Source organism: Leuciscus leuciscus, assembly GCF_965113295.1.
Source record: "Leuciscus leuciscus genome assembly, chromosome: 12".
In the NCBI taxonomy this organism is placed as follows: Eukaryota; Metazoa; Chordata; class Actinopteri; order Cypriniformes; family Leuciscidae; genus Leuciscus; species Leuciscus leuciscus.
The window spans coordinates 27442467-27459402 of NC_138736.1; the positions used below are offsets into that span (position 1 = coordinate 27442467).

At 36.1% G+C, this 16936-nt stretch overlaps 1 protein-coding gene across 1 annotated transcript in view; it reads left to right on the top strand.

Moving 5' to 3' along the window:
- kcnh8 (potassium voltage-gated channel, subfamily H (eag-related), member 8) overlaps positions 1 to 16936 on the top strand; it is an 80465-nt gene that overhangs the window by 11107 nt on the left and 52422 nt on the right. The window contains exons 2-6 of the mRNA XM_082185684.1: positions 7643 to 7876; positions 10201 to 10329; positions 13674 to 13804; positions 13878 to 14112; positions 14947 to 15104. Of these exons, the coding sequence (XP_082041810.1) occupies positions 7643 to 7876; positions 10201 to 10329; positions 13674 to 13804; positions 13878 to 14112; positions 14947 to 15104 (887 nt within the window). The remainder of the gene's footprint in view (positions 1 to 7642; positions 7877 to 10200; positions 10330 to 13673; positions 13805 to 13877; positions 14113 to 14946; positions 15105 to 16936) is intronic.

The window sequence follows — 16936 nt, forward strand, 5'->3', positions numbered from 1 at the left end:
GAAAGTCATTTGGAACAACATGAGGGTGAGTAAATGATGTTGGATATTTCTTTTTTTGGGTTAACTGTCACTTTCTGTCATTATTTTTGCAATTCTGTTGTGTGCCTCTAATGACAACTTTAAATTACAAATTTAACTTTTGATGTTAAAGATGTTTTGATTGATTCAGATGTAAAAAGGTGCAGCTAAGACGTCAAGTTTAGAACATTGCATTGTCTGATACAGTATTTCATACAGTGTGATCTGGCTGTATTCTGCTTAAAATGTAAGACTGCATTGCAATAGAAGGTTCCAACATCTGTTCTGCCATTCCCTCTCCCAAACATTTCTCTCTTTCTCAACCGGTTCTCTCCATCCTTCCCTTCACTAATCATACTGCCTCTTTAAATAGCTCTCAGGTGTTCCTGTTTGGGACATAGGCTCACAAGATGGGGACAGAGGGAGGAAGTGTGTGTGTGTGTGTGTGTGTGTGTGTGTGTGTGTGTGTGTGTGTGTGTGTGTGTGTGTGTGTGTGTGTGTGTGTGTGTGTGTGTGTGTGTGTGTGTGTGTGTGTGTGTGTGTGTGTGTATTTTATACAGCAATCTGGGGCAGATGAGAAATATGGACATTCCCCCCTCTCTCTCCTGCCTCACCACCTTTTTCCCCTCCATTTTTCCGCATGTTTTTCAGAATTGAAATGCAGTTTTTCGCATAAACACACAGATACACACACCCTGTTTTTACAGCCTTGATTCAATCTGTCCAATTAAACATAAACTGACAGAGTAAACCACATGAGGTCTGGTATGGAAGTGAGGGAGTATAATATTTATTTTTTGCTTGTGCACATTGTCTGTGACTGCACACATGAAAACGTGTGTGAGGATAGGAGAAGGACACATATTGCACAACAAACATATACATTGTGCACATATATTTATATAAAACATGAATATGCTTAGATACACTCACACAAACACTCTGCTACAACTTGGATTGAACAAGTGGGTCTTTTCCGGCTGTTTTCGTTCTGTTGGCCCAGAGGTTATGACCTCGGAGTGAGTAGATGGACAGTAAGATAGAGAGATTTCTCTTCTGGGATGTGCTGTCTGTAGATGTGGATCTGGAATGGCTAGTAGGCCCACTTTAGCATGCATCAATGTCAGTCATTGAAAAAATCCATAACTACTACCATTTTCAATCCCTATTTTTGTATGTTTTTGCTCTATTAATTCTATCATAATGCTTAATCTATGCCACATCAGTTGGGTGTACACAAGCCAAAAAAAAATGTAATCTAAATTTAAAAATTGTACAATTATATTTTTATGCTAAATGGCTGATAATCAATTAAACAATATTATACGGATGGACTACTACTAATTTAGAATGCAAATTTTTTTCATTTAGATATAATAGTGTACAGTACGTAAATATATTCCCTCCGAAATCTGCAATAGAAAAAGTAGACTGTTTGAATTGCTGACGCGCTAAATAATTCTGTATTATAAATTTTTAAGGCCAGACAAGTAGTTTGTTGAGGGTTGATTTGTAAAGAAGAACTACACACCTGCGCACATATTAAAACGCGGCTTGCTACGATAGTCGGTGTTACCGGTGTTACACGGTGTTCAGTCGCAACACCGGTTTCATTACTTGCCCACCGCGGCACCGCAAAAAAAAACATTTTAATTAATGCAGTTACGCAGTATTCGTGTTTTTCTGTCACCCGTTGACTAGCGTTGTATGATCACGCTCTTATTAATGTGAATGCTTTTAAACCATTCAAGCGCGACAAGACTAAAGAGACCGCGCTGTAAGTCCTGCCTATTACACACACACACACACGACCCACAGAAAAGACGAGCGTCAGTTTCGAGTTCTCTTTCGGGCTTGAACAAACCATAACACACAAATTATGCCAAAATGTCCGTTTTGTACAGTGTCCTCATAAGAGCAGTCTTAAATGATTTTAAAAAAGTCTTAAATGAACGTATAGAGATTTGTGAGAAAATGGAACGCGTGTCAGATCGCATCTCTGTCAGCAGCGGCTGGTCTTAAAGTGTCATTAATGTTAATCAAAGAACAAAGGTAAGAGAGTAAATTTAAATTTGGTCAGTCAAAGAAAATTAAACAATAAATAGGCCTACTGTTTTTGTGGCTCTTTAATGTGTCGTGACTGATTGCCTCAGTTAAAGCCAAGTTCAAATCCACCGATGTTAATCTACTAACTCTCCTGACTGCTTTGTCAGACAAAAATGGTGGATTTTGATTGGTCAGACTCAGATCGCATGTAAATCAAACTCCCTGCGAAGGATGAATTGATGCTAATTTAAAAGTGAAAGTGAAGTGCACACTGCTGCACCAGCTTTTTATAAGCGATGTAAAAAATAATTACATCTTTTTGACCTATTATGCTTTTTTTCTTTAGTGTGTTGCTGTTTGAGCATGAAAAAGGTCTACCAAGTTACAAAGCATAAAGTCAACTCCAAAGGGATTTGTCAAATGTCACAATATTTCTCATTTCAAAAATTCCCACCCTGGGCATTTTCAGAAAAGGACGAGGACTGGTTGAGTTACCAATCAAAGTTGACCAATCACAACAGTCTGGTCCAGCCAACTAATCAGAGCACATTGGGTTTTTCGAAAGGATACCCTAGTGAAATAATTGTACTTCAGTATAACTAAATGTAGCCTATTTGTGCATGCTATAAATTGTTATACTTAAAGTCTGTTAAATTGGAACAATTCATTTTGTACTAAATGCATTTTAGTTGTCCAAAAGCAGTGCCGAAGTTCAATTAAAGTTGTATTAAATATAGGCTACTTGTTTGTGCTAGAGGAACTATTCCAAGTATACTTAAGTACACTTTAAGTATCTACTCTTGTATTTAAGTTTTGAAATGCAGAATTCACTCAGAATAAACTTCAAATGTATTTCGGTGACATTACAATTGCAATTCAATTACACTGTAAGAGTGTTGAACATAAAGGGTTGATTATGATTTAACTTTTCTAACTTTAGTTAGTGTGTAATGTTGCTGTTTGAGCATAAACAACATCTGCAAAGTTACGACGCTCAAAGTTCAAAGCAAAGGGAGATTTTTGCTTTAAAGAAATCGTTTTCCTATCGGGTTAGTGACATCACCAACCCTAGAATTTACATAAACCCGCTCCTGGAACACAACAAAGGGGGTGAGTCCATGTTGAGAAGAGATGATAGGATTTGCTAACACACAAGCTGTTGAAGCTCCGTCCCCTTTGCCAGGAGCAGCAGCTCATTTGCATTTAAAGGGACACACACAAAACGACACGTTTTTGCTCACCCTCAAAAAGGGACAATTTTAACATGCTATATAAAATATCTTTTGAGCTAATACTTCACATACACACTCTGGGGACATCAGAGACTTATTTTACATCATGCAAAAAGGGGCATTATACCACCCCTTTAAAATATTAATACGAGCGCAACTGGCTTTTAAAGGGAATGGGAGACTCCAATTGGTTTATTGCAGGTTAATTTCCAAAACTCACCCTTTACTCATTTAGATAATATACTGTATATTTATATATTTATATATCTATTTATAAATAAATAGCCAAAGCTATAACACTTCTGTTTTCTTTGTAACAAAACAGACTGTTGTAAATGTAAATGTACTGATATAAATATTATAATTGAACTTTATTTGGAGTACTTCTTTATTGCACTGTGCACATTTCTTAATATTTAGCCTAAATGTGTTTTAATATCAATATTAGTAAGGATAGTAAGATCTCTGTATAATATCAGTCTATAAATGCAAGATATAAAGTATACTTGCAATAGTTTTGTTTTAGCACAATCAAATAAGTATATCTTTAGTTGCACCTCAGCACTACTTCCGATTAACTAAAGTACATTAAGTACAAAATTAGTTGTTCCAATTTAGCAGACTTAAAGTATACCAATTTAGCATACTTAAAGTACAATTGTGTTCAATTTATATTAAGTTCATAAATATGTAAATGTATATGTAGTATACTTAGCATAAAATAAATGTATTTCGAATAGTATATTTATTTTTCACTTGGGGAGGCTTTATAGATACGTAAACTAAACAGAGCAGTACTGACAGACCCAAGAGAGGTGCTGCAATAATGTAAAATATGTGAAAAAATTATGTTTTTGTTTTTTTATTCAAGCATGAAAACCTATTCTCAGTAGACAAAAAACAAAATCAAGACTTTATAAAGTGGCTTTGTAAATGGGTCCTCCTTAAAGATAACACGCCCTTTAAGAAATTATGCTTTTAAAGCGTTAAATCTTTGCCATAATCTATTGTGATATGTTGTTCATCAATAAAGAATCCTGTTGTCTAACTTGTGCCTGTCAGCCAACCAGCACTTATGTATTGTTACTCTTTTTTTTTTTTATTCTCCCCGTCAGTATTCTTTCACCTTTTTCTTTGCTCTCTCTTTCTGTTCTCTCAGCATCGTTCTTTTCCCTGCCCTGTAAATATTTCTTTTTTTCCTGTTACTTCTCTCTCATCATCTTTTTTCTCATATCTCTCTGGGTCTGACCTCCAACACGTACACTGTTATAAATGAGAGCCTAACTTTACTTTTGCTTATGTGAGCAGAACAATGCTCAGTAAAGTCGTTCAGCACCAAATGTCTGTTGTCTCGCCACATGCACGCTTCTCATAAATGTCAGCATTTAATAATGCTCATGTGCGTTAGTCTGGGGATTCAGAGATGAGGCTCACGAGCTGTCCTTCGAGAAACGTTTACAAGGCAGTGTTGCTGTATTCATTTATGATGCGTGGATGCTATTAATCTGTTTTGACACAATGACAGGGTAAAACAATAAAACAAGTCAAAATACATTTTTTTTTTTTATCCAGGCAGGAAATTGGTTATGCAATGAAATAGAAAGCTTCAACGGCTCTACATGTGAAAGGCATTGTTTTGTTTTTGTCTAAGATGCATGCAAGGTCATGTGAGTTTTGGGCATGTTAGTATTTTCACACACACAAAAAATGGTTTTAAGCCAGTTATTTAGATCTTGTACTGTAGTGTGTCAGTAGGAAATATCAGATTACATTTCCAAACATTCCTGCCATTAATTGTAATAATCCAGTGAGATTTGTGTATGCTCAAGGAGTCTGACAACAGCCGGTATGCTCCACACAGAGATCTGATCTCACCACCATCAAGTCTGTCTTTGTTTACAAGAAACTGAGACAGACTAAATCCAGAAGAACTTTGGCAACATCTCCAAGACGCTTGAAGAAACTTATCTGCAAAGCTACCTGAAAAACTATGTGCCAGTGTACCGAGGACAAAAGCTGTTTTAAACGCAAAGGGTTGTCACACCAAATATTTATTTTATTTAGTTAATAGAAGTTAAAGGGGCTATATGTAGTTTTCAGTGGCCTCTAGCAGTGATGTTTCAGATTGCAACCAATACGTTTACAAGCAAGTGCTCGAACTCATGAGCGAGCACTCTGGGTACCGGCCAGACTGAAACGCAACACACCGGAGAAAGCATCACACAACATGCTGGAAACTCAGGTAAACTCCCACTGCAACGTTACAATAATAGGCTACTTTTAACAGCTTGACGTTGAACTAATGCTCCATGCTCGTACCATGATAATGTTACATTGACTGCATTTAGCCTATGTAATGTGGTGTTACATAGGTAAATTTACGGTAAGATAACGAAAACGGTTAGTGAACTACACTAAACAATTTCAGTATAACATTAAGACCGTAGTAAGTAACATTACTGTACTGAATGTGTCTGGAATTGTCTAGTATAAACAATATAATAGTAGTGGGATGACGAACGTTAGACAGGAGATTTAGTACATAAAATAAAAGCAACATTCTGAAGCACTTACTTTGTGTTATCCTGGAACAGTCTTTTGTATTCATTTCATGTCTCATATATGTTGTAATTTACCTTGCTATTTTATTACAGTTTACCATTATTTATTTTATGTATTTGATGTAGTTGGGCCCTGGCTTGCTGTGTTTGTACTGTTATGATAGCAGGAAAAAAAACTAAAGCACAAAATCAAAATATGTTTTACATGCTTTCTAGTAATGTTAGCCTACCTGTCCAATAGGATGAAAGCCAACTCCGGGTCTGTTTTTATACCCAAAACAAAGCGGAGGTTTCTCCATGATTCAAAAGCCCTGCCGATGTTGATCCGTGTTTTCGTCCGAAGTTGATCCGATTCGCGTTTGGCCTGATGAGCTTCAGCAGATAAAACAGCAGATAAAGTTTTTTATCATTATGTGGAGTTTGTGTTGGAGTCTGTGTTGTGCTGGGAGCAGGTCGTTTCTTAGTGTTAGCAGACCCCATGTCATAAGTTGCAGTGTCGTCGCTGTTGAGTGCAAAGTCAGTAGACGAGGCGAGAGGCTCGGGAGCGCGCATGCAGGTCTCAGTCACGTCACGACCCGTAAATCCGACCCGGAGCATTCACATAGAAATAAGAATACTTGCTTTCAGAGGTAATAGCAAAACCCGCCAAGTGTATCATTTTAATGTGAGATTACAACCCCTTCACACACAGGCAAGAAAAACTACACATAGCCTCTTTAATTGATAAATAAAATCTATTTATGACATTATTTTTGAAAGCCTCCTCACTTTAGAGCATTTTCACACAAATGCCTAAAACTTTTCAGAGTACTGTAGCTTTGCAGGTCGGTTTCTTCAAGCGTCTTGGAGACGTTGCCACAGTTCTTTTGGGATTAGTCTGTCTTAGTTTCTTGTAATCACAGACAGACTCGATGGTGGTGAGATCAGATCTCAGTGTGGAGCATACCGGCCGTTGTCAGACTCCTTGTGCATACAAAGATCTCACTGGATTATTACAATTAATGGCAAAATTAATGAAATGTAAACTGATATTTTCTCATGACACACTACAGCAAAAGATTTAAATAACTGTCTTTAAACCATTTTTTGGGGGGTGAAAATACTAACGTGCATAAGACTTTTGCACAGTATTGTATACAATACAATGTACTATTCTTATTCAGCAAGGTTGCATTAAATTAATCAAAAGTGACTGTAAAGATTCAAATACATTTTTCTTTTGAACTTTATATTCATCAAAGAATCCTGAAAATTGTATGATTTCCACATAAAAAATAAAATAAAATAAGCAGCGGAATGGTTTCCTATATTGATCATAATAAGAAATGTTTCTTGAGCGCCCGAACCAGCATTTTAATGATTTATGAAGGATCATGGACAGGACACTTTCTACAAAGGTCATTTGGGGGACGGAAATTACTTTCTTGTATATAATCCGAATCAGTTTCAAGCATTCAGTTGTTTTTGCTCAGATGTTTTGACCAAGCTGCATCAACTTCAGTTCCACTTAAAAAGATTTTGACTTTACAGGTTCTGTTTCAAGAGATCAAGAGTTAAAATAGAAAGAAACAGGAGGTGAAAACTGTTTCAGTGAACATAGCAGGAAATCCTTTAACCTGTTTTGTCCCCTTGCAGTTAATTAGAAATTTGTGCCAACATGGCCTCTGGTAAATTATCATACTAAAATCATATGGAAGCATCTAGTTAAAGTAAAAAAAACGAATAACTGGTCACAATAAATATTAGTAAACTAATATTTTTGCTTGATGTTTGTGTTTGGAACAGACAGCAACTTCATCCTGGCCAATGCACAAGTGTCCAAAGGCTTCCCGATTGTGTACTGCTCGGATGGATTCTGTGAGCTCACTGGATTTGCCCGAACCGAGGTCATGCAGCAGAGCTGCGCATGCAAGTTTCTGTATGGGCCGGAGACCAACGAGAACATCATTCTTCACGTGGACTCTGCGCTCGAGGAACGGAGCGAGCTCAAGGAGGAGATAATGTTCTACAAAAAGACTGGTGAGAAAAAAAACTGTTAGATGATTTAGCAATATTTGCAGTATTTCTTTATAACTGTAAAACTTAGAAGCAGTTCCACTGTGAAAGTAGACCAGTAATAATACATGGAAGGTTAAACTGATCCATTACTAGTAATAGCACATGGAGGTATTACAGCACACCTTTAAAAAGTGAAATCTCTAGCCATTGTTAGAAGCAGATGGTTTTATTAGAGTTGGTTGGCCAAAAGCACCAGAGAGACTCTAAAGTCGGATTACAAAATAAAGTCCAGCAGGTGTGCAAGTTTATTTGTGGAATTTACGATGACATTGAGAAGAAAATACTACTACACAATGCTGTCGACTTTACAAATGCAAATTCTAGGATTAATTGTCCTTAATATGGCATACCACCATAGGTACTGTGTTTTTGAGCAATACCTGTACACACCATGTTTCATGAATATGGTAATCATTCAGTACCATGGTATGCATCAAAGTACCATAGTATCTGCTGCACCATGACACCACCATGGTATTTTTCTGTAAGTGTTAAAAACAAAGGGTTTTTAAAAGTAATAATAATATTTTTAAATTATATTTATATAATATAATAATTTATAATAAATAAATAATATTAAATGTATACAAAAATATATATTTGTATTATGTTTTATTCCTCCTGCTCCATATATTATATTGTATTGTATTGTATTGTATTGTATCATATCATATGATTTAGTTGGCTAAGGTCTTAGATCTTTAAATGCTGCTGCTGGGTTTTAACCTCGCTGTACCTTTTTCCTTGTGCTCATTCTCCTCTCCCCCTTTGTTCTGTATTGAATGGAACATCTCCAGCGCACTTGTTCTAGAGAGCGTTATTATTTCATCCCCTTTTCTTCTCCATAATGGTGAGGCTTTTTCGTGAGGAAATGAGAGATTTGACAAAGACTTCTCCAGCTGTGAGCAATCAGACGGAATTCCCCTAGAGGCTTCCAGTAACAGCTACTGGTGAAGAGAGAAACACACACACACACACACACACACACACACACACACACACACACACACACACACACACACACACACACACACACAACTAAGCATACATATAAATGTCCTGCCGCACACCCACACCGCTCAATACAGACAGACAAACAAGCATTCACACACACACCTACATGGGAATTGGGTATCATAATGGTGTTGCTCTTTTTGGATGTGCTGATCTTTTTTTGTTTCAGGTTTTTAACTCTTTAAATAGACTGGAAGTAATGTTTTGCCAAGTAAGCTAAAAATGTGCTTCCTGTGGTAACATTTAAATGAACTAGTTTTATTCAATTCAGAAAAACTATTTAAGGTCACTGTGAATTGCAACTTATTTTACTTCTATAATCTGACATATTCTCTTGACCAGAATTAGGTGCAAGTTTGCTAAAACAATGCTCAAGTAGTTAATGGTTGACATTATCCGATAGCCAGAGTGGCATTAGAGACATTATTAGAAAAGAAAAGACATTTCAGAGGTTCAGCCAGTTTTGATTTTGATTATGAAGACAATATTTTTCCTTTGGAATAATGTGCACTGATGAACCCGTTCAAAATAACTCCAGGAATGTAAAAACAGTGTTTTGATGTCATATTGTCATGACTAAATCTACAACTGACTAATAGTTTACACCAGTGGTTCCCAACCTTTTTTTGTCTGAGACCCCCTTTTCCCCAAGAAAATATTTTAGGGCCCCCCTTCACATTTAATGATATTATCGCTCTTGTAAGCTTGCAGCAAGGATGACCAAATATGTTGTTTTCAAACAAACGGTATGTTTACTATAACCACATATGTTTATGCACAAATAATAGCCTATAATATTGAAAATACAATAACAAAAACATCAGTAGGCCCTTTGTAATTTAAAAACGTAGGCTTAGGAGTAGCCTATAAATTGGCCCTATTTGAAATGCAATAACAAAAATATTCATACTGGTGTGTAGGTAAAAAAAAGAAAGAAAAGAATATAGGCTATTACTAAATGACTGCTGTCTGGGACCGAAATACTTGCATGTTATTTGTGAGGCTTTATCAATGTGAGGCTTTATTTTTGACGCTTTTGGCGCTATAGCGAGCGATAGTAAACTTGCGTTTATTAACAGAATAATGCGTCTTTCGGAAGAACATTGTAGCCGGAACTACTTCTCTCTGTGTACATCTATGACGAGTCACGCAGGTACTGGGATCAGGTAGCAGTAGCAGTTTTTACAGTGTGAATGCCCCCATAACTTACATCATTAAGACTGTGTGTATGTGTGTTTTTATGTATTTTGCCTCACTCAATTCTACTGCAGGTAGTGTGTTCTGGTGTCTGCTGGATATTGTGCCTATCAAGAATGAGAAAGGAGATGTTGTCCTCTTCCTCGCCTCTTTTAAAGACGTCACCGACACCAAAGCCAAATCCATACTTGAGGAGAAGAAAGGTTAGTACATGATGATGGTGTATGTGTGTTTGCATGGATTTTTATTAAATCATTTTAACTTTTTACTATCATCATTTATTTTTGCTTATTTTTTTATTTTTTTTTAGTTTAAATTCCTTTTTATATATTGTTTTACACATGTCCCAGACCCAGACTTTGAATCATAAAATATAAAAATGTGTCATACAAATATTATTACTGTTACTATTAAATATTAATTATTATTCATAAAAAATTAGGAAAACCTAAACAAAGAGAGAAATAAACATAAATCATTGTATTATTTATTATGGAAGGTAATATAGAAATTTTGCACAAATTATGACTCTGACATGGTGTCAATTTCATCACAATCAACAATGTTTCACTTAAAGTTTTATCAAAGTTTAGTGTACTTGGCTATCATGGAGACATCAGTGTACCAGTAAAAAAAGGTATATGATGTGCATAGAAAACAAAAATTAAGGTACATATTTGTCAGTATTTTTTTATAAAAAAATCCAATTATGCAAAAACATTGTGAACATTTCCATTACAGAATCCTGTTAAATACAACCCACAATTTGAGTTGTGGTGGAAATGACTTTCAGAAATGACAGATTTCTTCTGTGTGTGTGTGTGTGTGTGTGTGTGTGTGTGTGTGTGTACTGTATATGTTTGAACATTGTTACTAGACAAATGTTTTAAGGATGTCCACAGGGTGAAACATGTCTATAGTGTAAGAAAAAACCTCACATGATCCTTTTTTGTGCTTGTCTTGTTAAGGTGAGGCATGATGACAAATATCTGTTTATTGTGTGATTGAGAACCGGGATCAGATTTTGGCCTCAAGCAGCAAAAGGAAACCATGTGGAGCAGGGAATCCCTGTGCAACTGTGTCTGTCCTTTTTTTTTTTTTCACATTTTCGCCTTTTGTTCCTTTTCCTCCCTCTCTCTCTCCCTCTCTGTGTTTCTCGTGACCTGTTCTGCCAGTAAATTGGGAGTTCATTTATTAGGATCTATAATAAGTGTTATGCCGCTGGACTCCCTGCTGACTAAAGCCTTTTATGGATGAGTTTCTGTCGCCCCTCTCCTTCTCCGGCCCTGCAGGCTGAAGTGATCTCTATCCCTCTCTAATAACCAGCTTCCCTGCTTTCTCTCTCTCTGTCTGTCTATCGCTCCATCCCTTCAGTCCTTCTACTCCTGCTTTGCTTTCCCTTGGTACCTTGTTCGGCAGGGTTGCAATGAGTGACATTTTTCCCCTGTTGCCCTCGGCAATTGAGACTGGCAGCCTGGCTGTCTGCTTGTTTCCTCAGCTGGCTGATTTAAAAATGCTACACGCTACACATTCATACACACATGCACACATACATTCATGGTCAGTATCCACAGAGACTCCACACATTTCAAATGCTTTTGTCTCTGTCTCTACCGCTGTAACCATTGCACTACAATACTCCTGTTGGCACTTTTTCCTTATTTCATTTTTATTTTTGCACAGTCGAAGCACATTCTTTATGTTGATTGTGAAAGATTGGAAAAGAAAATGAATGGAAAATGGAAATGGAAGTTTGGATTCATTTGTATTTCCTCCAAAGTTTTTTCCGAAGAGAAATATTTGTCCTTTGATCTCACCAGCTACGTTTAACAGCTTTCAGTTGGTCTCGGTCTCAGGTTATAGTAATCCAGAGTGTTTTAATTTATTGTATTACATTTTTATTTTATTCAGCAACTTAGCAGCAAAGTATTAGGTTTTTGGATTAAGGGTCGATTTGTTCAGGTTATAGTAATGGATTTTTTTATAAAAAAAATTATTATTTAAAAAAATATATATATAATTTTTTTTTTCAGCCACTTGGCAGCCTAGTTTTTGTTTTTCAAATTAAGGGTCGAGTTGAATTTTATCTGATTCATAAAACATTTTTTATCAATAACTAGGAGGTTTGTGTGGAAGCTTGTTTCCGCCACAGAATAAAACATTTTAAAAGATAATTGCGACTTCTTATCTCACAATTGCGAGTTTACATCTCGCAATTCTGATTATATTTATTACTGTTATATAAAGTCAGAACTGCGTGATATAAAGTCGCAATTGCGTGTTATAAAGTCAGAATTCTGATATCTTTTCTCAGAATTGTGAGAAATAAACTCACAATTGTGAGTTATAAAGTCCAATTCTAAGGAAAAAAAGACTGACTTATTCCTCAGAATTGCAACTTTAATTCTCACAATTCTGACTTCATATCTCCCAATTGCGTGTTATAAAGTCAGAATTACAAGCTTATTTCTTGCAATTACACGTTTAAATCTCACAAATCTGACTTTATAACAGGCAATTGAGACTTTATATCACACAATTCTGACTTTGTATCACGCAATCCTGACTTTATAACTCGCAATTGTGAATTTATATCATGCAACTCTAAAAAGTCACAATTGCAAGATGTTAACGCAACCAAATAAATCTAGACAGAAAGTGTTTCAGTTGAAAATACATCACCACAGGACACCGAGGAAACTGCATTTGTCAGACCATTTCAGGTAAACTTTCAGCTGTAGTCTAGGATGTCCCCTTGACAGACTGTTTTAGTTCAAGACCTAAAAGACTAAATTAAATGAACCTACTGCAGTATTTAGCAGTCACTCGATCAGTTGAAACAGATGTTTTCAATGTGGGAATGAAAACATTCTGATAGCAGAGCCCCAACTTGTGGAAACCACTGGTGTAAAGCAGGTCACCAGCATAAAGGAAGTTATTCTTGTTTCACACCAGCTTTTGTGTAACAGCAGCATGAAGGGCAATAGAAGGAAAACGGGCCACTTTGAGTAAACCTGCACTCAATAAAAGTGGCAAGCACTATTTGCATGGAAGTATTGATAGAAAATCTCTGCTTTTCTTCACAAAATTACAAAAACATTCACAGAATGATAAGCTACATTTTCTTCCACCAATTTTTGCTGGTACATTAAAAAAATGTATGTAAGAATTCAAGTTGTTAGGGGATGATGGTTTAGATTTTTCTTTGTTACTTCACCATATATTAGAGGAACATTGCCCCATTTTTCTGTCTTACTTTATTTCAAGTATTGTTGTATTACAAGCTCAAGTCAATGTAATGCTACAAAGGTTGAGTTGTTCATGTAGTAATACTTTTTATAATTTTATTTATTATTTTAATTTATAAAGTAAAAAAACAAAACATTATAGCAACCTCAGTACCACAGGAATTTTTCTTGAAAGATGCATTGTGTTCTTTGTTTTTATGTATTAGTGGAATTTATTTTGTGCAGTATGTTTTTATTTCTTGATGGATTGTATCCCCAATGCCCTTGACTTTTATAACAACAGCCCAACCTTTTCTCAGAGTGTCGCCGCGGGCAGGTCAAGGGAGGTTCTCCGTTTGGCTCCACTCGGCTGCGGTCTAGCACAGTTCTGTACCACATTTCAGGACACCTGCACAGCCGTCAGAAACAAAGTAAAATCAAACTTAACAAGGTGAGAAAAATACAGGAATGAAAAGATAAAACAGAACCAGTGTCTCTACCATAATTGTTCTATCTCTTTCTAGAATGTGTTTGGTGATCCACCGGCTCTCCCTGAATATAAGGTCGCTGATGCCAAGAAGTCCAAGTTCATTCTTCTCCACTTCAGCACCTTCAAAGCTGGCTGGGATTGGCTAATACTACTGGCTACATTCTATGTCGCCGTGACGGTGCCGTACAACGTTTGTTTTATTGGTGATCAAGACTTGACACGTAGCACCACCGTCACTGACATTGCCGTCGAGATTCTCTTCATCATTGGTAAGAGAATCCAATTTTGATCTTCGACATAATATATTTAGTTAGATATATATCAATTATTAATATACATGGTATATTTTTCATTGCTAGCATGATTATAATTTATGAGATTATCTTTGCTCAATCACATCTTTATCTTTACTCATGATTATAATCGTGTCTTTAAATCAGGCTCTATGACATCTTCCATTAACCCTCTGAGGTACAGCATTGCCACAGGGCAGCATATCATTCTGTATCCTGCTATTCAGAAAGAAATTAATTGGAATTAAAAGGGCAGTTTTTACAGAAACAAAAAATTAGCTTTTTTAAATACATCTGCCATTTGAGTTTCTCTCCATGATTGATGGAAAAGGAGCACGTATGCTTCCTCAAATTACGCTATTTTTTATTTTTCTTGCGTATTTGTTAGGTAAATGGATGTTTTTGTTCAAAGATTGTTTGAACAACGTAAGATGTAAAGGATGTTGATTCCATATGGTTTAAAAGTTAAACGCATGCATTATGTTATTGATTTGAGTTTAAAACAATAATATTATTGACCTACATGCATTTTTTATTTGTCTTGTCTTATTAACACTGTTTCCTGAAATGTATTTTGCCTTTGTGACTCTGATAAGGCCTCTATTTAAAACACTTTGTGTTCAGATTTGTTGACAGCACATGAATTTTTCATTTTTCTGTTGTTGGTCTGTGATAGACTCTCCACTTTGATATATAGCTGTCAGAAAAGCATTTTTGCTGTTATAAATGCTTCAATGGACACACTGTCGTTCATTGATATTATGCTGATGGTGTATTTTTTGAAGACGCTGACTCTGTCTGTCGCTTTAGACATCGTGTTCAGTTTCCGCACCACGTACGTGAGTAAGTCGGGGCAGGTGATCTTCGATGCGCGGCAGATCTGCATCCATTACATGACCACCTGGTTTATCATCGACCTGGTTGCTGCTCTGCCCTTTGATCTCCTTTACGCTTTCAAAGTCAGCGTGGTGAGTAATGCATATATTATGCATATATTACAAAAATTATAATGAATCTATCGAGGGAAAAATCTGAGGGAAGATTTTTGCACAGTTTTCAAATGCATTTTGAATTTACAACTTTTACATGATTTTGGGGGAAAAAGCTGGCATACAGAGAATATGTGCCGGTATAAAACTCTGCAGAATTGTCACTTGCGTGTTTTTTTATATTATTATTATTATTATTATTAAATATTATGGCTAATTCGATAATGCTTTGACCCAGCTAGCACAACTACGTTTTTATATAAAGAAAACATTTTGATGAATTAAACTTACTGCCATAAATATAAATAAGCGCAATATACCAGCATTCTAGAGTTGTCACGGTGGTGGTTGCAGCAAGAGAGTTGTTTAGGCAGGATCTAATTGCAGCAGACACTTTTATTAACTCTTCAAACAAAATAACAAACATGCAGGAGAACGCAGGGGATTGTAAAATAACTATACTGAAGCAACACTAGAGTTAAGAACAGACAAAGAACATTTCCAAATGAGGGCTATATATACAGAGTAACTAAGAAAGAAACAACAAGCAAATGTGAGGACTAATCGATCAACTACCGAGTAACCATGACAAAAAAATTAAAGCGTGAACATAGGTAACAAAGGCACATAGAAATCAAGAAAATGAAAACATAAACCTTACAAGAGTACAGGTGCACTCCTGGTATGGACCAGGCCCCACGGTTCAGCACGCATGTGATTTATTCGCATTTCTTTGCGCTTGAACAGACACATACACATCAAAATACCCGTCTCTGCAAGTATTCTCTCGGTTATGTCTTAAGTGAATGTAAACAGTAGAGAAAGAAACTGGATGCCTGTCAGTATATTCGGTCTGTGTATTTGGTCTTAAAGTGACAGCAGCCTAATATTCCTGCTGCTGTCTGTGCCATTAATGTTAATAAAACAACAAAATACAGCTTTAACAAAGATTAAACGATATTTAATTTCTACAGTGAACACAATAATGTTATTTTACATTTAGGCCTAATTATTACATTTCTGTACCTGAATACTACTGTTAGACTTTGTAACTTTGTTATATAGTATTCATCTGTGCTTGTAATTGTGTATTTGTTCATATTTTATTACTGACTGTTTATTTGTCTTTAATAATGTTTGAACTTTATTAGTTAGGCTAGTAGTTTTTGCTGTGGTATCGAAGTACTTAAAATTAGCTTTGAATAATAGCAGTTACATTTGCCCCCACACCACCCCCCCCTCACATTTTTTTTCCCAAAAACTTATCTGATCTGTGGTCTTGGGGATTAAAATCCCGGGCTGAAAATGGGCTGACTTCTACCAAAATGCAATGCTGTGAAAACGTCTTGTACCTTCTAGGATAAGCATTCCTGTAGCTCAAACAGTAAGTCAAGATTTCCAAGAAAGCATGAACTGATAAAACGTATGCCTTACATTTCCTAATGTAAACTGGCTTTAGATAAACGTGTCTGCCAAATATGTAAATGTATAAGAGTTTAGTACTCTCAATGCATTTCACCGTGGTGAAATCCATTTACTGTAGAAAAGCTTCCTCCAATTAAAAGCAAAAGATGCTAGATTCCATCTGGACTGGTCTTGCTTGAACAGTCATGACTTTTGGACTTCCAGATTTTTTTTATTTTTTTATTTTATTTTTTTTTCAGCACTGTATTGAGCTCAATGATTTGTTTTGCTCTTCCTTAAGTGTAAAACAAAATATTGAGCAGCGGCAGTCAGGGTCACCCTGAGTGGATGGACCATGAAGTCCCTTTGATGACATCATGGATGTAGATCTTTTAATTAGAGAATAT